Raw genomic sequence first — 27,145 nt, forward strand, 5'->3', positions numbered from 1 at the left:
GGCCGCACCAGAGTTTTGTACAGCTGCAGCATAGCCTCATGGTTCCGGAACTTGATCCCTCTATTAATAAAAGTTAAAACACTGTGTGCCTTCTTAACAACCCTGTCAACCTGGGTGGCAACTTTCAAGGATCTGTGTACATGGACACCGAGATCTCTCTGCTCATCTACACTACCAAGAATCTTACCATTAGCCGAGTACTTTGCATTCCGGTTACTCCTACCAAAGTGCATCACCTCACACTTGTCTGCATTAAACTCCATTTGCCACCTCTCAGCCCAGTTCTGCAGCTTATTTATGTCTCTCTGCAATCTACAGCATCCTTTGTCACTATCCACAACTCCACCGACCTTAGAGTCGTCGGCAAATTTACTAACACATCCTTCTACACCCTCATCCAGGTCATTTATAAAAATGACAAACAGAACGGGACCCAACACCGACCCTTGCAGTACACCATTAGTAACCGGACTCCAGGATGAACATTTCCCATCAACTACTGTCAGCAGCCAATTTCCGATCCAAACTGCTATATCTCCCACAATCCCATTCCTCCGCATTTTGTACAATAGCCTACTGTGGGGAACTTTATCGAACGCCTTGCTGAAATCCATATACACCACATCAACCGGTTTACTCTCATCTACCTGTTTGGTCACCTTCTCAAAGAACTCAGTAAGGTTTGTGAAGCACGACCTACCCTTCACAAAACCGTGCTGACTATCCCTAATCAAATTATCCTTTTCTCGATGATTATAAATCCTATCTCTTATAACCTTTTCCAACACTTTACCAACAACTGAAGTAAGGCTCACTGGTCTATAACTACCAGGGTTGTCTCTACTCCCCTTCTTGAACAGGGGAACCACATTTGCTATCCTCCAATCTTCTGGCACTATTCCTGTAGACAATGAAGAGTTAATGATCGATGCCATAGGGTCAGCAATCTCCTCCCTAGCTTCCGAGAGAATCCTAGGATAAATCCCATCCGGCCCTGGGGACTTACCTATTTTCACACTTTAAGATTTCTAATACCTCTTCCTTGTGAACCTCAATCCCACCTAGTCTAGTAGCCTGTATCTCGGTATTCTCCTCGACAACACTGTCATTTTCTAGAGTGAATACTGTCAAAAAATATTCATTTAGTGCTTCCCCTATCTCCACTGACTCCACACACAACTTCCCACTACTCTCCTTGATTGGCCCTAATCTTACTCTCGTCATTCTTTTATTCCTTAAATACCTATAGAAAGCCTTAGGGTTTACCCTGATCCTATCAGCCAACAACTTCTCATGTCTCCTCCTGGCTCTTCTTAGCTCTCTCTTTAGTCTTTCCTGGCTACCTTGTAACGCCCAAGCGCCCTAACTGAGCCTTCACATCTCATCCTAACATAAGCCTTCTTCTTCCTCTTGACCAGAGATTCCACTTCCTTCATAAACTATGGCTCCCGTGCTCTACAGTTTCCTCCCTACCTGACAGGTACATACTTATCTAGGACACACAGGAGGTTTTCCTTGAATTTCTGATGTGCCCATCCCTGCAGTTTCCTTCCACATCCTATGCTCCCTAAATCTTGCCTAATCTCATCGTAATTGCCTTTCCCCCAGCTATAACTCTTGCCCAGTGGTATACACCTATCCCTTTCCATCACTAAAGTAAACATAATATAATTGTGATCGCTATCACCAAAGTGCTCACCTACTTCCAAATCTAACACCTGGCCGGGCTCATTACCCAGTACCAAATCTAATGTGGCTTCGCCCCTTGTTGGCCTGTCTATATACTGTGTCAGGAAAAAACTGACCCATCTATAGTACTCGAACTATAGTGTTCCCGGTCAATATTTGGAAAGTTGAAGTCCTCCAAGACAACTACCTTAGCTCGCTCACTCCTATCGAGAATCATCTTTGCTATGCTTTCCTCCACATATCTGGAACTATTTGGAGGCCTATAGAAAACTCCCAACAGGGTGACCACTCCTTTCCTGTTTCTAACCTCAGCCCATACTACCTCAGTTGATGAGTCCCCAGACATCCTTTCTGCAACTGTAATACTGTCCTTGACCAACAATGCCACACCTCCCCCTCTTTTACCATCTTCTCTGTTCTTACTGAAACATCTAAATCCCGGAACCTGCAACAACATTTCATTTCATTATGGCTCCTGGTCATCCAAGATTTTAATTTACAATGAACAAAATAATTGTATTCAAGACTTTTCTGAATTACACAGGCCTTCACAGTTCCCGGTTGCTGCCCCCCCGGCAATAACTCAGTCAATCAGTACCTTTCTCTTCCGCAACATAAACTGAGATAGTTTGAAATTCGGCATTTGTGTTTGTCCTAACGAATACAAGATAAAAATTTAGACTCATGTTTCTTTTCAACAATATTCACATTACAAGTGCTCGACAATCGATGTCCCCGAGCTACCTGGGCCACAACTCCTGTCAAATGTACTCCTGTAATCCACGCTCACTCTGTCCTCCTAGTCTTCTTTCAAGTCGTTCTCAAAAGTTCTCTTTGACTATATTTTTAACCATTTCCCTAATATTTCCCACGTTTCTAAATGTCAAACTTTATTAGATACCACTGTCATGGCAATTTTATTACATTTACAATGCTGTAGAGATACAAACCATTAAATGACGTAAAATCAGAGGCTGGAATATGTATTGCTCCTACTCTTGCCTAAGAATGAAGTAAGGGAAAATACCTATTTTTCCCACTGTTAATGAATCGGCCAACTTAAATCATTGAAAAAGAAAACAGAAATGACTGCACGTACAGAAAACAAATGCTGGAGATCACAGTGGGTCAGCATCCACGGAAAGAGAGCAGGCTAATGTTGAGTCTAGCTGACTCTTCATCGGAGCTGAAATGAAGAGCAGAGGTGGCAGCATTTACGCTTTAGTTAGGGGAGGGGGGATGGAGTTCAGCCCTGGGAAAGAAAGAAAGAATGTCGATACAAAAACAAAGTTGCTGGAAAAGTTCCGCAGGTCTGACAGCATCTGTGGAGGAGAAAACAGAGTTAATGTTTCAGGTCCGGTGACTCTGTTTTCTCCTCCACAGATGGTGCCAGACCTGCTGAGCTTTTCCAGCAACTTTGCTTTTGTTCCTGATTTACAGCATCCACAGTTCTTTTGGTTTTTAAAAAATTTTGCTGTCTCATATTAACTGACCAATTACATGAGAATGACAGAACAATGACGCGTCTAACTTCCAGATTAGAAACAGCAGACAGTCCCATCGGGTGGGGGGAGGGGAGAGAGGACATGGAGATAGAGGATGTAACAAATACAGCCAAAAAGAAAGGAATGGAATGGGTGTTCATTCACAATTTGAAGGTATTGAACTCCATATTAAGTCCAGAAATGACTTTTACTTTCTTTATCTTCAAGCCAATGAAATAACAGTTCTCGTTTGCATAAATACACTCTTATAAAGTATCATCTATCTAAGCAGTTCATGACTCTTCATAGGAATTGTTGTTTTCAGTTATTGTTTCCTTCAAATAAAGCTTTGATCATTAAATCCCTGTTTTCTTAAAAAAGAAATCAACACTAAGAAAGTGAAGAAACTTCAAAATCCACACAGCATGAGGGTACACATTTCTGTCATTGAACTCTTACACATAATGTACATTTCTACCAACTACATAGATACACAATGTTGAGAAATTGTACAAACTCTACATGCTCAAAATCTCTGAGCTGTGATTGGAAGCTCTCTGAAAATTTTCAATTGAAAATAACATCAACCTGTCTTAAAAGGGCAGGATTCTGAGATAGGCTGATGTTGTGAACTTCAAATTTCAGTCAGAGCTTTGGATTGGCAGGTGAGAGGGATTTGAGGGGACAGGCCCAGACCAGAGATATAAAAAAAGCTGATGGGGGTTTGAGAACAGCTAGTTTTGGAACTCAAAGACTTTAAAGGAAGCTATACTCAAAAGGACTTCATCACGTGGCTGAAACAGCACTACGTGGCAACTGGGAATACCAGATGGCAAGGTCATACATTTCAGGAAAGGAACAACAGTACAAAATTAGAGGGCACAGGTTTATGGTGAGAGGGGAAAGATTGAAAAGGCATCTAAAGGCCAACTTTTTCCACACAGAGGGCGGAGCGTGTAGAGATTAAGCTACCAGAGGAAGTGGTAGAATTACAACATTTAAGAGGCATCTGGATGGGTTTACAAATGAGGGTTTTAGAGGGACATGGGCCAAATGCTGGCAAACCGAACTAGATTAATTTAGGATACCTAGTCGGCATGGATGAGTTGGACTGAAAGGTCTGTTTCCGTGTTGTACATCTCTGACTCTGACTCTAAATTTGGAACTCTTTTCAAATGATAGAGTTATTTAAAATTCTGAATCTTTGACAGAGTAGGCACAGTGTTTTCGCTTGTGTCAAAGTGCAAAACTAGAGCAATCAATAAAGAATAGTCACCATGGCGTTAAAGATGGAATTCAGACCAAACTTGCTACCACATTACCAAGTTTTGTACCAAATGAAATACAATAAATTAGAGAAAGGCAAACAGCACTTCAAAAGCACTCTGCCATTCAATTTTTTTTTGTCAGTGATACAGTTTTAACAATCAATACATTTTAGAATATGCATTTGGTCTCTTGGTGGTGAAACATCGTTTATGCTGTTGACACAGGATTGTGTGGGAAAGAGAACTTGACTTTGGAATTATGGAATGCTTAATATCAGGTTGACAACACTTGCTTGATGAATCTCCGCTACTGAACGATCTGAATGGAGTGAGCATGAGAATGATGGCGAGTTCTCATATCATGGTAACATTGTGTGACAGCATCAGCAGTAGTAAGGTTCCTGAACTCCCTATACATATTATAGGTTCCACTGGGAGACTATTAGCACAACCAGATACCAAAGTTATTTTCTTCTGGTGGTAATTTCTCAAAAACCACAATAGCCAATATCACCAGCAGACTGCTTCAGCTTCTTCAGTGAAATCAAGGACCAGAAGCATCAAATGATCTTGAGCATCAACTCCACTTGCCCACCTGCTCCACTGATCTCTCAATTTCCTGAGCAAACAAACAATCGTATGTCTAGCTCAGCCTCAAGTCAATTCAATACCTGTACACCTAAAATCTCTTGAATAGAGAATTACAAAGGCTCAACCTTCAAGTGAAGAAATTTCTAATCTCAGTCCAAAACGATCATGAAATCGCTTGTTTTAAGATTCCCCTGACAGCAGAATCAATATCTCCGTATCTACCCTATCAAATCTTGGTAATGTCAATGGTAGTACCTCTCTTTCTTCTGAACTCCAGGGAATACAAATCCAAATTATTCAGCCTTCCAACCTGAGAGATTCTTCTCTTCCCAGGTGCTACTGCACTGATTCCAATGAAAATATGCCCTCCCTCAACTACAGAGATCAAAATTGCCCATAACATTCAGGATTCTGTCTCACCCAAAGCCCCATTCAACTGCAAGATAAATTTATTTCTGAACATCCAAACATCCCAAATAAAGGCTAACATGCCGTTTGTTTTCTTAATTATTTGCTGTATAGTCACGTTAACCAGCCCACAGTTTCCCTTCTTCTGCCCCCCTCCCTTCTTAAACAAGCATGTTAAATCAGCCATTTTCCGGTCTTCTGTGACTCTCCCTGACTCCAGTGATTCCTGAAAGATCATCAATGACTCCACAGTCTTCTCAGCTATTTCCTTCAGAACTCTGGGATGAAGTTCATCTGGTACAGATGATTTATCCACCTTCAGTCCTTTCAGCTTCCTCAGCACCTTCTTCTTGGTGATGATCATTACATTCAAATCTGTCCCGTCTCTCAGAGTCATGGTATGCTGGTGACTTCTACTTTAAAATCTAATGGAAAGAATCTAGTCAGTTCCTCTATCATTTCTTTGTTCCCCAATACTACTTCTCCGGCCTTATCTTCCAGCGGTCCAATGTACATTCCTACCTCTCTTACCTTTTACATATCTTAAAAAAAACTCTTGCAACCTCTTTTCATATTACAAACTAGCTTTCTCTCATCTTTCACTTTCTCCCCCTTTATTGCTTTTTTAGTTATCTTCTGCTGGTTTTAAAGGCTTCCCAATCCTCTAGCTTCCCACTGATTTTCACCACATTTTATGCTTTTGATTTTACATGATCCCTGACATCCCCCGTCAGCCATGGTTGCCTCATCCTCACCTTAGTATGTTTCTTCTTCCATGCCTCACAAATTACTTCCAGAAATTCCTGCCATTGCTACTCCACTGTCTTCCCTGCTCCGGTCCCCTTCTAATTAACTGTGATCAGGTCCTACCTTTGCTCAGTCATAATATTACATCGGATTCAACCTTCTCTCTCTTAAACTGCATTCTATCATATTATGGTTACTGCCCTCAGGGATTCATTCACTTTAAGCTCCCTAATCAAGTCTGCCTCATTAAACATGCCAAATCAAGAACTGCCTGTTCCATAAGTAGCTCTACCTCAAGCTGTTAAAAAAAAAAGACATCTCAGACATTTTACAAATTCCTTTTCTTGAGATTTGCTACCAAAATGATATTTTTAGGCCACCTACATTTTGAAGTTCCCTCTGATTATTTTAATAGAAAGGCACTATTTCCTGATCTATTTTCTTCCTACATCCTGACTACTGCTAGGAGGCCTGTACACAACTCCCATCAGGATCTTTTTTCATTTGCAGTTTTTCTATATTGCTTCTTGCTAACAATTTCATTTCATTTTTTACTAATAGGCAACCCTGTTCCCTCTGTCTGTTTGTCCTTCCAATAGGATGTGTGTCCTTGGATATTTAGTTCCCAGTCTTGATCCCCTTGCAGCCATTTGTGATACCCACAACGTCGTATCTGCCAATTTCAATCAGCGCTACAAGCTATTGTTTCATATATTGTGTTCATGTATGCACAACACCCTCTGATGCTGACTTCACACAAATTCTAACGAAAGTTCCATCCTTTGCATTGAGTGCCCAACCAGGATTACAAGCATTTTCAAGATATACAATGCTCCTCAGCCACGTACTTCCACCATATCTTAAGGTCTACACCCAGTACCATAGACCAGCAAAGCGCTTACTTGACCTCTCTCTCCATCACCACCACCTCATGTTGTCTCAATCCTCAGTAGCATTTCATTCTTTGTTCTGTTGATGCTTCAAAAGAATTTTTATTTCTCTTCCTTTCAGGTGTTCAGAAACCCCAGTTCTGAGGAACAGTCACAGTCACAGCCACACTACACTCAAAAACTTGAATAGCTTGTCTCTCACCACAGATGCTGTCAGACCTGCTGAGTTTCTCCAGCATTTTGTGTTTGTAGTGATCACATTTTGCTTCAATCCATACGTTTATACAGTCCAAATCTTCATAAGTGAATCCTCCCCACATTTCTCCCACCAACTCCCATTCAAAACTTCATTTTTAGTTTAAATCCCTCTTTACAGTCTTTGTCATACAACTTTTCAGAGCATCAGTCCAGTACAGAGCAGGCGAAGGCCATTTTAATGGTACAGCTGTCTCCTTCCCTAGCACTGTGGCTAAAGCCCTATGAATTGAAACACATTTCTCCTAATCCAGTCTTTGAGCAATATGTTCAACTCTGATTTTTTGTCCAATTCCAAACTGCATGTGACACAGGTAATAATCCAAATATTATTACCTTTATTTTAAATTAGCCTCCTTGTCATTCATTCAAAAGAACCTCACTTGATCACACCAATGTCTCTGCAGTCACATCACAACTGACAACTGGTCCCTCTCCTTCTGCTCAAGTTTTTCTGCAGTCCCAAGGGGACATTATTAACCCTGGTATCAGGCTTTCAACAGAGTCAAAAGAGCTCTCTTGAATGCAGAGAACTGTGCCTATTTTTCTAACTATACCGTGCCTTACATTCTGTTTAATGCCGTTACTTGGATGGTCCGCGTAACAATCGCTGTCAAAATTTTGAAATATCTGATGCTAAGTACCAAGTGAAATTATCATTCCTAATGCTAAGTTTATATACTTTGAAATATTTAAAACAGTTACCTAATGCAAATACAAACCCAATACCATAAACATACACATACATGTACTGTAGCAGAATATCACACAAATACCAGACACTGTCTATTAAAACGTCAGCATGCAGGTCTACAATAATTCCTTTTGGACAAGCTACTGGTCTCAGTCATGCTGAAAGTGGATAAAGAAAAGGGATCATTGTTGTCTGGCTTAGAGTCCAAACTCTATGTGCTCATAAACTTGCTTTACACACAAAATACATCATTCATAACATTCGGCTGGAGTCCAGCAACAACTATAATATTTTTCATCAGGTATCACAGTAATTGACAAAAAGAAGAGTACATCATTTACCATTTTGTAAACGATTTAACATGCTAGCTACTCAGTGCATTGTCAGCTCGGATATGGTGACAGTAAACCCCAATCATTGTTTTCATTAAAAATGTTTAAAACTTAGATGCCCAACTAATAAATCTTTACAGCTTCTAGTAGATTCACACCAACAACATCAAGTCAAAATCTGAATGAACAAGTTATTTCAATACCAGAATTATGAAACAAAAAAATCAAAAGAAAAATGATACACAAGAGAATCTGATGAAGCAGTCACTGCACAAGGGAGATCAGCACAGATATTAAAGAACAGCTTAGCTTTAATCCTGGCATTATGTTATTATTATATTTAAACTATTCACCATAATTTGTTTTGTTACTTCAGACCTCGACAAAGGATTTGAAGAGTCATACGTTTTGTTAAACTGCGTCAATATTTCAGGTGACATCAAAAGTACCTATTTTTGTGGTTCTTGAAAAGGTGGGGCAGTCAAACTGCAATTATCCAAAAAGTACTTGGAGCTAAATCAAATGTCTCATATGAATAACTTAATCAAATACTTACTAAACTGAACTTGTTTCAAGAAACCCCCCCATATCGAGTAACAATTATGTCCACTATTGTGAATGCTTAATAAGTCATCATAACTAAAGATCTCCAGTGACAAAACGTACGAATGGACTGCAGCCCAGAGTATGGCCATAATGTGCAGGCAACACCTTAGCATTATTCTTTTATGGCTGTCATTAGCTACTCACTGTAAGGAAGCGGTTGAGATAAGATTCTAAAATTAATTTTGATTGTTCAAAATTTTTAAGTGGATAGCTGCCTGATTTCCCTCCTTGTTCTCTCTACAGTCTCTTCAGGTGCTCACAAAGTCTAAAAGATTGTCATAAATTTCCTTCTCTGTTCATACATTTGGAATTGCTTGAAACATCAACTTACAGCTGATCAAAGTTTAACTTTCACATGTGTATTGATAAATCATCCACTAATATCGTCTGTGTGTGCCACTAATCCTGACAGTGAAGCCATCAGGAATTCTCAACTACTGGGAGAGCCACCCATAATAGTAAAGTCGGAGGGGAGGAACTCGACAAAGTGAAATCCAATGCAAGTACTCAACAGCAATCCAGGTAGAAGATATGCATACATCAATTGCTGCCTCAGCAGAAGCAGCTGCAGCAGTAGGGAGATCCCCAGTCGTCAAAATTTCCTTGCCACTCAAGCTGGATCTGCCATCTGTTAAAGGCCCAGTGTCTGCTGACGTCCAACAGCATTCCCTGGTTCAAAGATGTCCCACATAAGACATCTACCTTGAGGAAGTTAACCCCCACACACAAACAACACAGGCCCTGTGGCAATCAACAAGAGATAACAGGGATAGGACTGAGAGATCTGGAAGTCCCGAGCTTCAGACAGCATGCAGAGGATGGAGTTTGACTCTTGGAAACAGAACAGGAGTGTGTTTCAGAGATAACAAGGTGCGGAGCTGGATAAACGCAGCAGGCCAAGCAGCATCATAGGAGCAGGAAAGCTAACGTTTCGGGCCTAGACCCTTCTTCAGAAATCTCAGGAGGAAGGAGGGTAACTTCTTCAAGGTAGGCATCCTTAGAAGAGGCTTCGCAGTGGGGTTAAAATTGTTTCAGAGATAGTAGGAACCGCAGATGCTGGAGAATCCAAGATGTAGAGCTGGATGAACACACCAGGCCAAGCAGCATCAGAGGAGCAGGAATGCTGACGTTTCAGGCAGCTTTCTCCATAACTTAGCAGGATCCTTCAAGATCCACTCTGGTCACGCCACATGGAGAAGGGGGAGTGCCTACAAAAGGTGCTCTAAAAGTAGCATGTTCCATTGCAAAGCTGCCCGGAAACAGCCAGTGGGCTCATCTATCTGCATTCTGAAAACCAAATCTCAGAACCTGGAAAATACAAACCCTCATGGGCAACAAGCAAAATAATCATCCAGACCAAAGAACTGTCTTTTTTGCCCTCAAATGGAAGGCACTTCATCATTGAGTCTCTTGCAAAGCAGTGATATCAAAAAAAGCAGGAGAAAGGTAGCTGAGGGAAGAAGGTGGTGGCTACGCTTTCTTCCGGACCAAAAAAAATCCAAGGATCAACCCAGGACACATGGAATTGGATTTGCCATCAAGGGCGCACTCATCAACCAACTCTTGCGGCTCCCTGGTGACATCATTGATCACCTCATGCCTCTCCTTCTGCCAGAATCATAGTCCAGCCTGCCATAATTCAATAGGCAATTGTCATAAGTACCATGCTCTAATCTTTGATGCCACAGATGAGACCAAAAGAGGTTTTTACTCCACCCTGGACACCATACTCGCCAATATCTCCAGGGAATATTAAATTAATCTCCTTGGAAACATGAAAACAAAGTTGCAAAAAGAACCGATAATTCCTTTCCAGAATAGGGAAAAGGATTCTCATGCTCACTAATTGTGTGCAATTCCAATTGCATATTGCTTGAAAGACAAATTGAAGATTTTTTGCATTTCAGAAAAATGCTCAACATTGAGTGGTTTCAAGATCCAAACAGGCTAGTGAATATCCTAAGTCTTCAAATTTTCCAAAGTGTTCATTTTAAGAGAGTAGGGGAAATCTAAAAACAGCTGAAGGTGCCCATCATCTCAGTGTGAAGAAACCATTGGCTACAAGACCAGAAAATCACAACATTTGTTTAACAAGAACAATCACATCATTCAAGACCTCATCCACTAGAAGAGGAATGCTCTCTGCACGTGGCAAAACAATATCGCCAGAGAGTTGAAGACAACTCAAAGAATAGAGTTATGACGAACAAGGGGAATCCAGAATGAATGGCGCACTGAGAAAGCTAAGTCTGAAAATCCTTGCTGTCAAACACCACACCTGGGGTTTCTTCAGCATCATCAAGGCAACATATAGACCCAAGATCCTTGGTCTCAAATCAGTGCAGTGTAAGGATGGCACCTAGAGAGACAGAAAACTTCAAAACACTCCTAAAACATGAGACAATCATTGACAAGGACATATCTGGGGAAATTCTCCTACTCCCCCAAGATGATCTTGGACTCCCAGCAAGATTGACTGAAGTTGAAGTCTCTATTAAACATATGAAGAATGGAAAAGCTGCAAAAGCAAGCAGGATTCCAGCAGAGATTTTCAAATTTGGAGGAGCTGAGTTTCGCCATGTCCCACTGTTCCTGAAAATCTGGCACAAAAAAGAAGAAATCCCTGCCAATCTCAGGGGATGCTTTTATCACCACCATCTTCAAGAAAGCAGACAAAGTAGACTGTCGGATGCCAAGGAGTTCTCCTACTGTCCATTGCTGGGGAGATCACTGCCTGAATACTTGCAAGGTGTCTTCCCCCAGTCTCAGAAGAACTTCTTGAAAGCCAGTGCGGTTTCTGACTAAACTATGGAACTGTGGTCATGATTTTATTGTTCAGCAACTCCAACAGAAACACCTGGGACAACGTCCACCACACTACACGGATATCATGGATCTGGCCAAGACTTTGGACTCAGTTCAGAAATGCTACAAGTGACCCTATCAAAGATTTGCTGTCTCCTTCATACAAAATGTTGGCAACTGATGGTAATGTAACACAATCCTTTCAGGTCAAGACAGGGATCAAGCTGGGATATGTCATCACTCCCAGTCTTTCCTCCACTGCTACCCTTTTATCTCTCATCAAGAACAAGCTACCCAGTGGTGCAAACATTAGATACAGGATGAACAGAAACCTTTTCAACCTCTACCCATTGAAATCCAAGATTAAAATGATATCAAACTCACTTGTTGAACTTCAGCTTGCACATGACAATGTCATCTCTGCTGTCTCAGAAAAGAATCTTCAAGCCTCACTTCATGCTTTCACATAAGCATATCAAAGAATTGGTCTCAGCCGCAACCAAGATGATTCAAAATCCTTTACCAACTGGTCTATGGTCAGTTCCAGTCCATCCCTCCATTAAGACCAATGGAGAAATCCTACCAAACATGGAACATTTCCCCTACTTGGGAAGCTACCATTTATCAAAGGCTGACATCAATGCGGAGATGCAACATTGGATGCAATCTGCAAGTGCTGCCTTAAGAAATGTAACGACGAGAGGTTTTGACTAGCCAGACATCTGTGCTGATGCCAAGACTCTGGAGTAAAGGCTTTCAGCCTTCCAACTCTTCTACATGGCGCTGAAACTTTGACTTCATATAGATGCCACCTCCGGTCACTTGAGAACTACCAATGTTATTTGAGACAAATTCTCTGCATCAGCCGGAAGGACAGGTGTACTAACATCAGTGCCCTTGACACAGCTAACAGCACCAGCATCGACATCACGATCACCCAAAACCATCTCCACTGACCAGCAACATGCTTAGGATACATCAGTTCCAATTACCAAAGCAAATCATCTTTGCCAGCTCAAGAAAGCACTCATATCAGACAAGAACAAAGGAAGCATTTCAAAAACTCCCTGAAGACTACTTAAATCAATCCACTCAAAATTTTCATAGTCCATACTCTCAAATTCTGTACTTACAACCTCGATCTCCTGAGTAAAGACAGATGTAAAGTACGAATTTAACACTCTACCAAAGTTCTCCAGGTTCAAGCACAGATTGCGCCCTTAGTCTGCAATAGGCCCTACCCTTTTGCCCTGGGTATTCTCTTCCCCTTGATATATGTGCAGATTATCTTGAGATTCTCCTAATCTCATCTGCCAAAATTTTCTCATACCCCCTCTTTTGTCTCCTAATTGCTTTCTTGAGATCCCCTCGCACTTCCAATAACCCTCGAGGGCCTCCATTCTTTTCCTCCTTTTGTACTTATTAAATGTGTCTCCCCTCCTTTTTATCTCATCCTGAATATCTAGACATCCATGGTCCACTGGGCTTATTATTCCTACATTTCACGCTAAAGGGAACAGGTTAGCCTGTATTCTCGCCCAGTAGCTTTTTAAATGACTCCCATTGTTCTGCTATAGATCTACCCTCAAGTAAGTTCTCCCAGTCTATTCTGATAAATAAGATAAGTTAAAATATTTTTAATAAATTCTGCCAAATCCAAAACCTTTCTTGCAGATCATTTTTCTCCATTTCCTTAACAAACTTAAAACATACAGTGCTGTGGTCGCTATCAGTAAAATGACCCCTCACTGTCACTTTGAATATCTGTCCAACTTCATTCTCCAGAATTAAGTCTAGCTGGGGCTGCACCATTATTCACAGGACCATCTACTTGCTGACATAAAAAGCTCTCCTGTATTCATTTTTTAAAAATCTACCCCATCTAAACCTTTTATTCTATGATTATCTCAAATAATTCTGGGGCAGTCAAATAAAAATGTAAGTAATATAACTACCCTATTCGTATTTTATCAATATGTAGTTAGTTCAATGAAAGCCAAAGTGTTGGTAAATGGGATCGGTAGAGAGTACATCCTGGTTTCTGAGAAGAATGATAATGCTAAGAGTGACCATATACTGTCCTTGTGAAGTCAAATTCCAATCTTCATATAAAGAATACTCTGCATCATGTCATGGGGCACTACCAGAATGCAGAAACTCATTTGAGGAATTGCCACAAAGGCTGTATTATGGTGTAATAAATGGAGGGCGCGAAAGAGAAGGTTCTCTGCCAGTAAGTTATATTTAAGGAAAAGTTGCATTATTATTTACAAGTAATTTTTGCTGTAAATAAAGTATACTGGTGATGTGTATACCCCCTGTATTTAACATTGATTTTGTGGATTTTTTGATTATCTAGAATATTTGATCAACTGGCACACTCCGAGTCCCACAGGTTCCTGCTGATAAAATGTCTGATGTACTTACTTAGAAATTTGGTATATATCACATAACCAACACAAGGAAATGAATATATCATTTATCTAAACAGTTATGGTTTAAAATAGGCTCAATTTTAAACTGTACAGACTCTTATGATTGTATTATGTTTTAGGATAATTACAATTACCCTATTGCAACCTAAAGCTGACAATGAAAAGCTGATCAACAAAATCTTGCACATATACATGGGTCCAGTTTCTCTGCCAAGAGCCCTCAAAGTCTCCACTTAAATCAGAGCCTTCAGAGAAATCAAGAAATCAGAAGAAATCAAGTAGCAATTCAGGAAATGTTAGACGTAAAATACATAGTAATTTTGAAATGATACAACAGTTTTCATAGAAGTTGATTTTATGTCTAATAATTGAAGAATCAAAAACAAGATGATTTATAATAGACTGCAAGTAACGCTGCTCATGCAGAGAGATGCAACGCTGTGAAATTCACTTCCACGGTTCCTGATTGAGGCAAAACTATGGCTGCATTCAAAATTAGCCAAATAAATGAAGGAAAGGGAGACTAAGAGATATGGAAACAAATCAGGTAAATGAAATTGAAACTATTGATTCGTGTGGAAAGTAAACAAACATCAAAAGTGGTTGAAACAAGTACACATTGAATATAGTAGGCTTCCATGTTGCAACTTCTGTGTGGGTTCAGAACATTAAATCCTGAGATTTCCAAGTAACAGTGAGATATTAATTTACAGTTACTGCTCTAGCATGGTGTGACTTCAAACTATTACAATTTGAAACTGTATTTGCTGTCATGCTTCCAACAGCATTAGATGTTAAAATGTAGGAGCAAAAGTCAGCCATTCCATTCAGAGTCTGTTCCACCATTCACAGGCTGATCTGATAATCCTCAACTTCACTTTCCTGCCTTAGCCCAACAATTGGTTATCTTACCAATTAAAAATTTATCTCTCATAGTTTTGAATATACTTAATAACCTAGCTTCACAGCTCTCGACAGTCAACAAGTCCATAGATTTACTGCAGATTTAGAAAAAAAAATTCCTCCTCATCTCGGTCTTTAATAGATGATCCCTTACTGAGACTACATCGTTTGGTCCTAGGTTCTTTCACAAGGGTTAAAAACTCTTCCCAAATCAAGCACCCTAAGAATCTTACACATTCTAAGTTACTTAAGGTCCACATTCTCAAGTTTCACCACAAATGGGTCAAGCACTAAGCCTGTGTCTAACACAGTCATGAAATCCTTTGCATCTTCTACCAGTGATGACATCAAGCAGTACCTGGAATGAGTGTTCTGACAAATAAAATAACTAGGGTGGTAGAGAGGTCTTTAAACGAAATAGGAGAGAAGGAAGACTTAGGAGAGGGGAAACAAAGTGAGGATATAGTGACATTACCGGTCAGCTCTTCGAATAACTATTCCCAGAGTGAGAAAGGAAGGCATAAAGTGCACAACATAGAAAAATGATAGTTCGGGGTTGGGGGCGGTGGATCTGCTGCAAAGACAAAACGAATACCTCTTTACTAACAAAATAAACTAATGACACAAATATAAGTACATGAGTATGGTCTTATAGTCAATACAGATATATGGTTTCAAGGAGATCTAAACGGAGCTAAATATTACGACAGAGATAGTGGGAACTGTAGATGCTGAAGAATCCAAGATAATAAAATGTGAGGCTGGATGAACACAGCAGGCCAAGTAGCATCTCAGGAGCACAAAAGCTGATGTTTCAGGCCTAGACCCAGATGAAGGATCTAGGCCTGAAACGTCAGCTTTTGTGCTCCTGAGATGCTGCTTGGCCTGCTGTGTTCATCCAGCCTCACATTTTATTATCTTAAATATTAGGACATGTGGTATTTTGAAAGAACAGACCGAAAGGAAAGGGTGGTGGGTAGTATTGTTAACAAGGGATGAACTAAGTACTATAGCCAGAAAATATCAAAACATGCAGAATCCATATGGGTCGAAGTAAGAAGTAACAAGGGGATGGTGACAATGATAGGTATAGCCTATGGGTGTCTTAACAGAAACAATTTGGTCAGAATTAGAATAAATCAGGAGATAATGAAGGCATGTAAAAAGGTAGAGCATTATTCATGTGTGACTTTCATCTTCATGTAGATTGGGGTAACTTGATCTGCAGATGTAGACACAAGGAAGAATTAATAGACAATTTGGGTCAGTTTCCAAGAACAATATGCTGTGGATTTAACCAGTTATCAGGCTTACTTTGGATCTGTTGATGTGTAATGAAGCGAGTTTAATAAATAACAATAGAGTAAAAGACCACCTAGAGAACACTGACCATAACAAAAACTGAAAAAAAACAGCAAATCAAACAAAAATAGAAACTGCTGGAAAAGTCTCAGCAAATCTAGCAGCATCTGTGGAGAAATCAGAACTAACGTTTCAAGTCAAGAGACCCTTTCTCAGAACTGACCATAACAAAATAGAATTTAGCATTCAGTTTGGGGGAAAGAAATTTGCACAAGAAACAACTGTGCTAACTTCAATAAAGGTAATTACAAAGCTAGGAGGGTTGGGTTAGCTGGAGACGACTCAAAAGGATTTTAGCAACAAAGATGGTTGACGAACAATGGCAGAAGTTTAAGAAAATATTTTAGTGGCTCACAGAAAAGACAAAGAAAGAAAGGTAATGAGAAGGTGAGAAACCAACCATGGTTAACCAAGGAAGTTAAGGCTAGCATCAAATTGAAAGAAAAAGCTTGCAATGTGGCAAATGTTAGCAGCAAGCCAGATGATTGGGAAAGTTCTAAAAACCAACCAAAGACAACCAGAAGATAATAAAGAGGTTAAATATAAACTTTGAAGGTGAACTTCCAATCGTTTTGGGCCCTTTATCCAAGGAAAAATGTACTGGTAGTCCACAGAAGGTTCACTAAGCTGAACCCATGCTTGGAAGAATTGTCTTCTGAGAAGAGCTTGAATACATTGGGCCTGTACTCATTTGAGTTTGGAAGAAACCTTATTGAAACATACTCAAGTCTTGGGGACTTGACAGGTTAAGTGCAGAACATGTTTCCCCTTGTGGAAAAATCTGGGACCAGAGGGCATAATCTCTGAGTATGGGATCACCCTTGTAAGATTGGGCTGAGGGGGATTTCTTTCCTATCAGAGAATAGTAATTTGTATATTTTCCTTTTACCATAGAGGACTGTTGAAGCTATGTCATTAAGTATATTCAAGGCTGAGATAGACAATTTTTTAATCAGTAAGGGAATCAAGGATTTTGGGGAAATAAAGCAGGAAAGTTGAGTTGAGGATTTTAACATCAGTTAAAACTTAATGAATGGCAGAGCAGCCTGCTTCTGATCCTTGCACTATGGTATATACGTTTGTGTACGTAAAAATGCAGTTACATTAATGGTAATATGTAAAAAGTTTTCATATTCAAGTTGCTCTGTCCTACAAGCTGCACTCTAATGTATAAAATAGACATATTCAGCAGTAAGGGAACTGAATAATTTTGAGATAACACGGTATACAGCTGGATGAACACAGCAGGCCAAGCAGCATCAGAAGAGCAGGAAAGCTGACGTTTCAGGCCTAGACCCTTCAGGCCCGAAACATCAGCCTTCCTGCTCCTCTGATGCTGCTTGGCCTGCTGTGTTCATCCAGCTCTACACCTTGTTATCTCAGATTCTCCAGTATTTGCAGTTCCTACTATCTCTGAATAACTTTGAATTGCTTTCAACAGAATGCAATATTTCTCTGAAACACAGTAGAAAGCCCCATCAAGATGCACATGAGACTTGGACAAGTGTAAACTATAACATGGGTCAAGATATTTAAAATGTGTAAATTTTGATTCTTACATCAAACACAACAAAAAAAATGTATTTTTAGTGCCTTTTATGATCCTAGAAAGTTCCCAAAGTAGCTTGCAGCCAATTGAGCAGCTTTGAAGTGAAGCTGTTAAAACGTGAAATGTAAACCTAGGCCCAAAGACTTTGTTTGTATTAAAGGAGCTATTTCCAACCATTCCAATACAGGTCAAATTCACTACTGTCAAATAAACCTCTTACTTCAGAGGATGATCATTCAAATATTTTAGCACAAAATTTCTACTTTTCCAATTTATTTGCATTGGCTCGTGCAAATTATTTGGTGTTTGAAATTTTTAAATTTAAAAATATCTGATTTATCAGAACTATGTACCGTGAATTTTTGAGGGTGTCTCAGTGGCATTAAATCAAAATACAAATCCAACATGCTCCTTTCAGAAGAGTACAAATAATAGGAATTCAAATCATGAACGGCAAAGATGGTTTAGCAAATTCTATAATAAATCCACCAATGTCCCACAGCATCTTTGGCCCCTGAAGTCCGAATTGTCAGAGATAGCCTCCAGTACACCATCATGATTGGATAAGGGGGAACGTGATTGAAATGTATAAAATTATCAGGGGCATAGATAAGCATAGGCAGGAAGAAACTTTTTCTGCTTGATGAACTAGGGCACAGATTTAAGGTACAAGGGGATGAGGAAAATCTTTATTGCCAAGAGCATGGCAGAAATCTGAAACTCAATGCTTGAAAGGTGGTAGAGACAGAAATCCACGTAACATTTAGGTATGCTTTTGCAATGGATCAAGTGCTGGGATAAGAATAGTTAGATGGTTGGGTCTAGATGTTACGGGCAGAAGGGCCTTTTTATGTGCTACAGATCTCTATGGCTCTAGAATAAGTGACTCAACATCCTTTTCTGCTGGGCCACCTGAATATAGTGGATGTCAGTCAAATACACTTTTGACCAGTACTCTATTGTAATTTTGCTAAAAGACAGAACAATAGAATTGACACAAGTAACGACGTTTGCTATTGACATCATGCCATCTTCAAAAGTAGAAAGTGAAACAACCGAAGGCAAGAGGGCCTCCGAATTACAAATGCAGCACCATTTATCTCCAATAGTAAAATATAAAGTAAAAACAAAACATGCAGGAAACACGCAGGTCAGGAATTATCTGCGAGAAGCATAAGGTAGAATTAATATTTCAAGTCCACAGCCGTTCGTTTATGCACGTTTTATTTCCGATATTATTTTATGTTATAGGTGGAAGAGTCTCACACACAATCAGACCGAGGATAGTAAATTCTTGAAGCTCACAAATCAATCAAGTATTCACATTCACACGCAGAAGTTAGGAACAGAACAGCTCTGATGAAGAGGGATAACAAGGTGTAGAGCTGGATGAATACAGCAGGCCAAGCAGGAAAGCTGACGTTTCGTGTCTGGAGAACGAAGAAGGGTCCAGACCCGAAACGTCAACTTTCCTGCTCCTCTTATGCTGCTTGGCCTGTTGTGTTCATCCAGCTCCACACATTGTTATCTCAGATTCTCCAGCATCGGCAGTTCCTACCAGCTCTGATGAGAAGTCGTCTAGACTAGAAATGTTAGCTTGCTCTCTCTCCATGGATGCTGTCTGATCCTCTGTGACCTCCAGCATTTGTTTTCAGTTCAGATTCCAGCATCTGCAGTAATTTGTTCCTACAACCCAAGAACCTACCGACATCAGGACGGCAATTATTTGCGTTTGTATGACAAAAAATCATCTCAATTTACTTCACAGGAGTTTTATCAAACAAGATTTGACAGCAGAGATTTGACTTGAAGAAGTCGGTTTATAGAGCGGCTAGAGACGACGAGGAAGAAATGTTGAGGAACGGAAATCCAGAGTTTAGAGATTCGCATACTCACATCAAAGCCAGATGAACTCTCCCACTCACTTCCCATACCTCTGTTCAGGCAATCTCCCTCAATCGTCTCACTCACACACACACACACACACACACACACACACACACACACACACACACACACACACTCAGCATCCACACCGAATAGCTTTGTTCACTTCAGGCCTCACGCTCATTCTCAGGCGCTTTGTTCACCCTCTTTCCAATTGCGCCTGTGGAGTTCGTCTATGAAGCGAGTGGGCAAGACCTGGCCTGTCGCCTGCCGTAGACTCTCCCCGTAAACCAAGTGAAGTTGGATCCTCGTCTCCCCTACCTGTGGAGCCGCGGAGCTGGTGTCTATCCAAAGGAATGGTACCTACTCACTCTCTCGGGGCATTCTCTGTAAGGCTTTCACTCTAAATCCGGAAGCCCCTGACCGCCGCGTCCCCGCCCGTTTACACGCCACTCGCGTTTTTCCCCCCCTCCGTGACAACCGGACTCGTTCCCACGTTGGTCCTGCCCCTGGTCTCACCGGATTGGTGCACTGACGTCAGGTCAAGCGGCTCGCTGCTGTGAGACGGATTGTCTATTGATCGTGAATGCTGTCAATCACCTAGTGTCACGGTGCCTTCCGGCCATATTCGTTTCCTATCTGCCGTTAGATTAAGGGCAAACGAGGAAGTGTGTATAAAAACTGAGATACAAGCATGAAGCGGAGTCTTTATTTTTGTAAAAATGTTTCTTATTCGCACCTTTACTGCGTTATTTGATATGGTTTTCCTGATTTTGGCTGTAGTCCGAACGTGTGCAGTTCAAAGTGTTTCCATATCTGATAACATAAATCAGTCACCGAGAGCATCATTATCTTGTAGCTAGTATGAACCAGGAGGACTGTGGTTGGCTCGGATATTTCTTCCTATTCGACGGTGCGGGCATGTGATACCTTAGCCTCAGTCAGAGCTTTCGTTTCCGGGATCGTGGTCGCTTCAAAGAAATGCTTCCGGGGCTTGTTCAGGTTGATCGTTAGGCTGAAGGCGGTCGCGTGCTGTGACCGTTAACGGCGCGAGCTTTCGCGGGGATGGAGGAGGAGCAGCCCGACCCTGGCCCTGGACATGACCCCCATCCCACAGCCCCACACCGGCTCGGCTCAATTCAGGTATCCGCTAAAGGACGGGTGTGACATTGGGAATCAGTGGAGGCCGCTTTACGGACCGATTTCTGAGAGGCACGTCAGTGCTGCCGGGAGTGATCGGATAACCGGCTGCTTTCTCCTGGACCGCGGTCTTGCTCCTCTTCCACCACCACCCAGGGCAAGAGGAGAGCCGAGCTTCACCTTGCCTCATCAGCTGCCGCTGATATCTCAGTCCTCAGCACGCTAGCACGGTCACCCTTTGTCACCCTGGATGAGGTGGTGGACGATTTGTTAAACCTCATACCACTGTTCCAGGCTTTATTCCCTCCAGAACAGCCCTTTACTAGTAATTTTCACTGCTGCTTAGATGGAAACTGGATGGAGATGGAGGTATGAACATATGGAGGGATTCCCCAGCCATCGGTTGTTGCGCCAGGGAGGCACCATTGTATCGCCAAAATGGACAAGTACACATATAGCCACTTGCGCTCCTTGTGCCAAATTTTTGTTGTTTCGCTTAGCCTGCTCGTGTCCCTTGATGGTGTTCCTACCTTACTTTCCTTTCGATTTAATGTAATCAGCAAATTTCCAAACCATACGTTCTGACTCTTTATTAAAGTCATTGATAGAGAAGGTAAACGTTCCCGGCCCAGCATTATTTAATAGAGCAAAGGGCTGTTCGGTGCTGAGATTTTTTAAGTCTGCACCAACAGTGAGTTAGCAGTCGGAGATCTTTGTCGTTGGTATCAACGTGCACATAGGCAGAAACAGGAATGGCCTAAGGCTATCTCTTAATACTCTATTAATAGGCATTTTTCTTCAACAGAGCAACCCCATCACCTTTTTTTTGCCCACTCCTGTTCCAATATTCCATTCAGCCCCTCAAGCCTCTTCCACCATTCGGTGAGATTATGGCTGACATCTGGTCTATCTCCAAATACCTGCCTTTGACTCATACTTTTTGGTTAACACAGATGTATCTATCCCAGATTTAAGATTAAGGACGGCATACCATTGCATACTTTTCCCACCTTTCTGAAATGTCAAATATGCTTCAATATTCGGGTACCTGCGTTGCACCCATGCCTCTTGAATGGCTATCGGGTCATATAAACTAATTTCTGTTTGTGCTAGCAAGTTATCCATTTTGTTACAAATGCCACAGGAATTCAAGTAGCATTCTTCCAGTGTCTCTCTTCACCCTTTTAGTAATCTGTGACCTTAACTGCCATTGCAACCTGGGTCCTGCTTTCTAATTTAGTATGTAGCTGCCTATACCCCCTTTCCTCCTTCTGCTATGTTGTAAGTACTCATGCAGTCTACAGTCATTGAAATCTTCCCCCTTCTCTCGTCCTTACAAACTCTGTTACTGGGCAGAAAACAACCATCTGGACTTGTTCTCTTAACTACTGAGAACTGTGTCTATTCCCCTGATTACACTGCCCCCTACTACCACCGCATTCCTGTTTACTCCACCATTTGGACAGCTTCCTGTGCCATGATCAACTCGTTCATCCACCGTGCGGCCCAGTACTACCCATACAGGCTGAAAGAATCTCAAACCTTTTGGAGAATTGGAATGGAGAGGCTCTGGTCTTTTTGATCCCCTTGCCTTCCTTGTGTCACTCACAGCAAAACTCCCCCAGTCTCTGACAATTGCTCACCTCTAATGTTCTGCTTAGTCCAAAGACTTGTCACAGCCTGATGGATCAAAGTGTCCACATCAATTTTTCTGTTCCACCATTGTGTATCTCAATTTGTGTACCTCACTTGATTCCTTTTGAAGTCTGCAGACTTTTCCCAATTTCTTCCCCTGTAATTCAGTCTTCCAACACTTAATCAACTGTGTGGTATTTCTCTGTACGGTTTCAAGGCCTGTTGTATTTCCTTCTGTTTGACTGGCAAGGACTAAACACAATTTTACAAACAGCCTTCAATGTCATTGCTGTCTCTGAATCTAATTTTATATCTCTGTCAAATATTTTGTTGCAATTTAAAGTAATTGGTTCTATATGAAATTCGGAAATAAGATGTGTTATCAGACAAGTCTCAATTTGTTTTATCAGCAGCTGCACAAAATATGCACACCTTGCAGTTCCTAACATGAGGAAGAAGATGATCACATGAAGTTTTATATAAATCTATTACAAAATATCGCCTGGTATTCAGTCAAATACTAGGTTAAGTAATGTAGTTGTGTCGTTGGGCTCAGCATTCAGAATCCTACATTAGTAATCCTGTCATGACCAAGTGAGGCCTTTCCTCTTATCACCCCTGTCTCAGTCGATCATAACAAAATATTTTCATTCCATTTGGCACACAGCTATCACGTGATTAAACACAGTTACTAGGCCAGAATGAAGAAGACCCTTTTAAGAATTTCCTGAAAGAGGAATTTTACTCCTACTGACCTTGAGGCAAAAAGAGTGACATCAAACACATGCAAATATGGATAATCTGTCTGTCTGATCCAGACAAGGGATAAAGATTGTGTAGGAGAGATCTTGAGGTGTTATAACCGGAGACCATGTTTATTGTTTAATTTTTGGAAATAACCTCAGCAATGGCAAAGAATTTAGGTATTCTTGAATTCTTAGTGAACAGTCTTTGGACTTTGGGGAAAATTGCAACACGTACAATTGATTGGTTGCCTGCTGAACAGACCTAGGACTGAATTCCTTGCAGGGCATTTTGCTGGTGCTGTTGGCAGGACCTTAAACAAATTTTAAACTTGGCAGCAGTGTGGGAACCAAGACAGAATGGTAGACCAGGATTCATAAAGTACTTGAGATGCACTTTCATGAGCATAGAGAATAGCAATTTAAGAGGTGATGTAAGGGCTAAATAAATGAAATCTAAATCGGTGTTAAAAGCAAAATACACAGGTGCTGTAAACCTGAAACAAGTACAATGCTAGAAAATCTCTGGTCTGGCAACATTTGAGAAGAGAAATAAAGTTAGCATTATGAGTATGGTATGTATCTTCTTTAGAAGTTTTAAGTCACTGTTGGGTAGGTTGTTGACACGGTCCTGGGATCAGATGAGGTGCATCCAAGGACTTTGAGTGGAAATTGCAGAGGCACTGGCTATAATCGTTCAGTCTTCCCTAAAGTTGGGAGAGCTACCACAAGACTGAAAAATTGCAAATATTACATCCTTGATCAAGAAAGGTTGTAAGAATAAGCGCAGTAATTACAGACCAGTCTGTTTAACTTCAGCATTGGGAAACTTTGAGACAATTATTTGGAAGAGAATAAGTAGCCAAAAGGGAAAGGGTGGGTTGATTGGACAGAGTCAGCATGGACTTCTAAAGGAGTAATCATGTTTAATTAACTTGCTGGAGTTTTTTTGAAGAGGTGACGGACTCCAAGAGGGTAACGCTGTTGTGGTGGATACGGACTTTCAGAAGGTGTTTGATATAGTACAGTAAAATGCCCTTGTAGGAAAGGTTTCTTATATCTCATGGAATAGAAGAGTAAATTGTAGTATGATTACAGAATTTTCTGTGTAATACTAAGCAGTAGTCATCTGTGGGAGATAGCAAGATCTGCACATGCTGGAGTCAGAGACAACAGTGTGGAGCTGGAGGAACACAACAGGCCAGGCAGTATCAGAGGAGCAGGAGAGTCTTCATCAGTGAATGTTTTCCAGGTTGAGGAAAGTTTGTAGTGGAGTTTCCCAGGAGTCAGTGTTGAGATGTCATTTTTCCTGTATACAGTAAAAATGATTTTGATCTTTGTGCAGGGGGTAATTTCAAAGTATGCATGAACTCAGAAGTTTTGTTAAACTGGGGAAGGTAGAGTGAGTTCCAAAATGACATAGCCGAATTGGTTGGCTGGATGGAAAGGTAGCAGATGAGTTTCAGCGCAGAGAAGTGAGATAAGAACACCAAAAGACAATATAAAATGGCTGAGGAGTATAATTCTAAAGGGGTTGCAGAAGCGGAGGGACCTTGGTGTGAATGAACACGTTATAGAAGGTGGACAGGTCAGACAGAGCAGTAGATAAAGCAAATAGTATTCTGAACTGCTTTAATACAGAGAGAGTGAAAAATTCTTAGAGGTTAATAAATTTGTGTAGTTCTTTACAATAGATGGCTGTCAAGGCTAGCTCGTAAAGTATATTCAAACCTGAGATAGATGACAGATTTTTAATCAGTAAGGGAAACAAATGTTAGGGGAGAAGGCAGGTAAGTAGAGTTGAGATTTAACAGATCAACCATGAATGGTAGGGCAGAATCAATGGAGGTGATTTTGAACTTAAATAAGACACTTGTTAGACTTCATCTAGAGTATTGTATACAGTTCTGGGCACCACATTGTGGGAAGGATGTGTATGCTTAGGAAAGTTTGGAGACTTGATCCACAAGAATAAAAGCAAAATACTTTGGATGTTCATAATCTGACTCTGGTTTACTTTTCCATCACTCCTAACACTTTATCAGTCATGACTCCTTCCTGTACAGTCTCAGAAGGTGTCCATTAAACTCTTCCCTCATCACTGTGTAGGATACGAAACAGCCCTTCCACTTGAAGCAGCATTTAACTCATACTTTAATTCTACCGTATTTACTGCTCCTAATGCAGTCTCCTTTGTGAGACCAAACACTTCATGGAACACCTTCACTTATCGCTAACATTTCTGACCTGGACTTGAGGCTGTGTTCCGACAAAATGAGGAATGACCCCTCATTTTCCTTTTTTTTTGAAGTCAATGGCCATATTACACGTTCATTTTTTAAAAGTGAAATGTCCGTCTGCAGCACAGATCTGGGTCAAAAGGGACCAACTCAGATTATGGAATTTAATTCGGGCTAAGAGCCGGGGGAAGAAATGGGATCAATGACAATTTACTCTGCAATGTTTAACTGAAGGAAATTCATATTAGGATTTGACTTCTGGAAAAGGAAAGGTGTCCAGTGCAGATAAAGATCAAAGCAAAACTGCATTAAAATTCGAATAATGCAAACGTTTTGCAACTTTAGTATAAGTTCTACTTGGGGCATTTTGTGCTGAGCAGAATGAGATAGGCTAAAAAGATTCAAATGGGGAGTTTTGAGCGGCATTAGCAAAAGTAGAGTCCAACCACTGATTCCTTGTTACCTATCATCTAGGATTAGTTGATAGAGGGAGGTTGTCTCAGTAAGAACAGTTAGTGGAAAGAGCAGAGGATGTTAATGATCTTGTGATACACTTTGACAGGATGGCATTGGATATGGCAGGAGTTGCAAAGAGATCACACTAATTACTTAGAACCAATGGTAATGGGAACTGCAGATGCTGGAGAATTCCAAGATAATAAAATGTGAGGCTGGATGAACACAGCAGGCCAAGCAGCACCTCAGGAGCACAAAAGCTGACGTTTCGTTAAATGCTGACTCAAGACTATGACTACATTTTTGAGAGATGACATTGCCATGTTTTTGAATAGCTACGCACGTTTTGGAAATTTTAAGAATCTGACTTGTTTGCAACCTGCATGGGAGTTTTCTGATGACTGTGCACTTTCCAATCATGATGGAGTGATTAAACATTGGGAAGTCAAAGGAGCTGGAATTACATGAGTGCAGAGGTCTTGGAGGATTGAGAGGTGGCTAGAAATGGGGACAGTCAAGGCCATGGAAGGATTTAAAGACAAGGATGGGAATTTTAAAATTGAATCATTGTTCTTATCTACATTGACTCTGGTCAAGTACTGAGAATTTGTCAGATAAGTTACAGACAGCAGTGTTTTGGATGTTTACAGAGGTTAGAATATGGGAGACCAGCCAAATGTTGGAAATAAGCGGGTCTAGAGGTATTAATGGCATGAGTGATGGTTTCCGCAACAGCTGAACTGAGATGGGGTGAAGCCAGGCAATGTCGTGGAGGTGGAACAGGCTCCACTTAATGATGGCACACATGTGGTTAAAAAAATTTATCCTAGGTATTACCCAGGGGTTGGAAGCCCATTTGTTTAATCTTTGGCTGTTGTTGGAGTAGGTAGTTAGGGAGCAGAGTTTAGAGCAGGGCCCAAGTACAGCAGTGACTTTGGTAGATGCTTAAAGAAACCGGAGTATGAATCTCCATCTGGGTTGTCCTCTGAGCCAGTGGAGCTGAATGGATTTAAAAAGTAAGGGACA

General features: G+C 40.9%; 1 protein-coding gene across 2 annotated transcripts in view; it reads left to right on the forward strand.

Moving 5' to 3' along the window:
• Positions 1-20,561: 20,561 nt before the first annotated feature.
• Positions 20,562-27,145, forward strand: part of ociad1 (OCIA domain containing 1) — a 34,691-nt gene continuing 28,107 nt past the window's right edge. Inside the window, exon 1 of one of the 2 annotated variants that reach the window (XM_048534250.2) lies at positions 20,562-21,048. In XM_048534250.2, the coding sequence (XP_048390207.1) occupies positions 20,971-21,048 (78 nt within the window). In that variant the 5' untranslated portion in view covers positions 20,562-20,970. The other variant, XM_048534256.2, reaches the window with a different exon arrangement.

The sequence above is a fragment of the Stegostoma tigrinum genome, chromosome 1 (assembly GCF_030684315.1).
Source record: "Stegostoma tigrinum isolate sSteTig4 chromosome 1, sSteTig4.hap1, whole genome shotgun sequence".
Taxonomy (NCBI): Eukaryota; Metazoa; Chordata; class Chondrichthyes; order Orectolobiformes; family Stegostomatidae; genus Stegostoma; species Stegostoma tigrinum.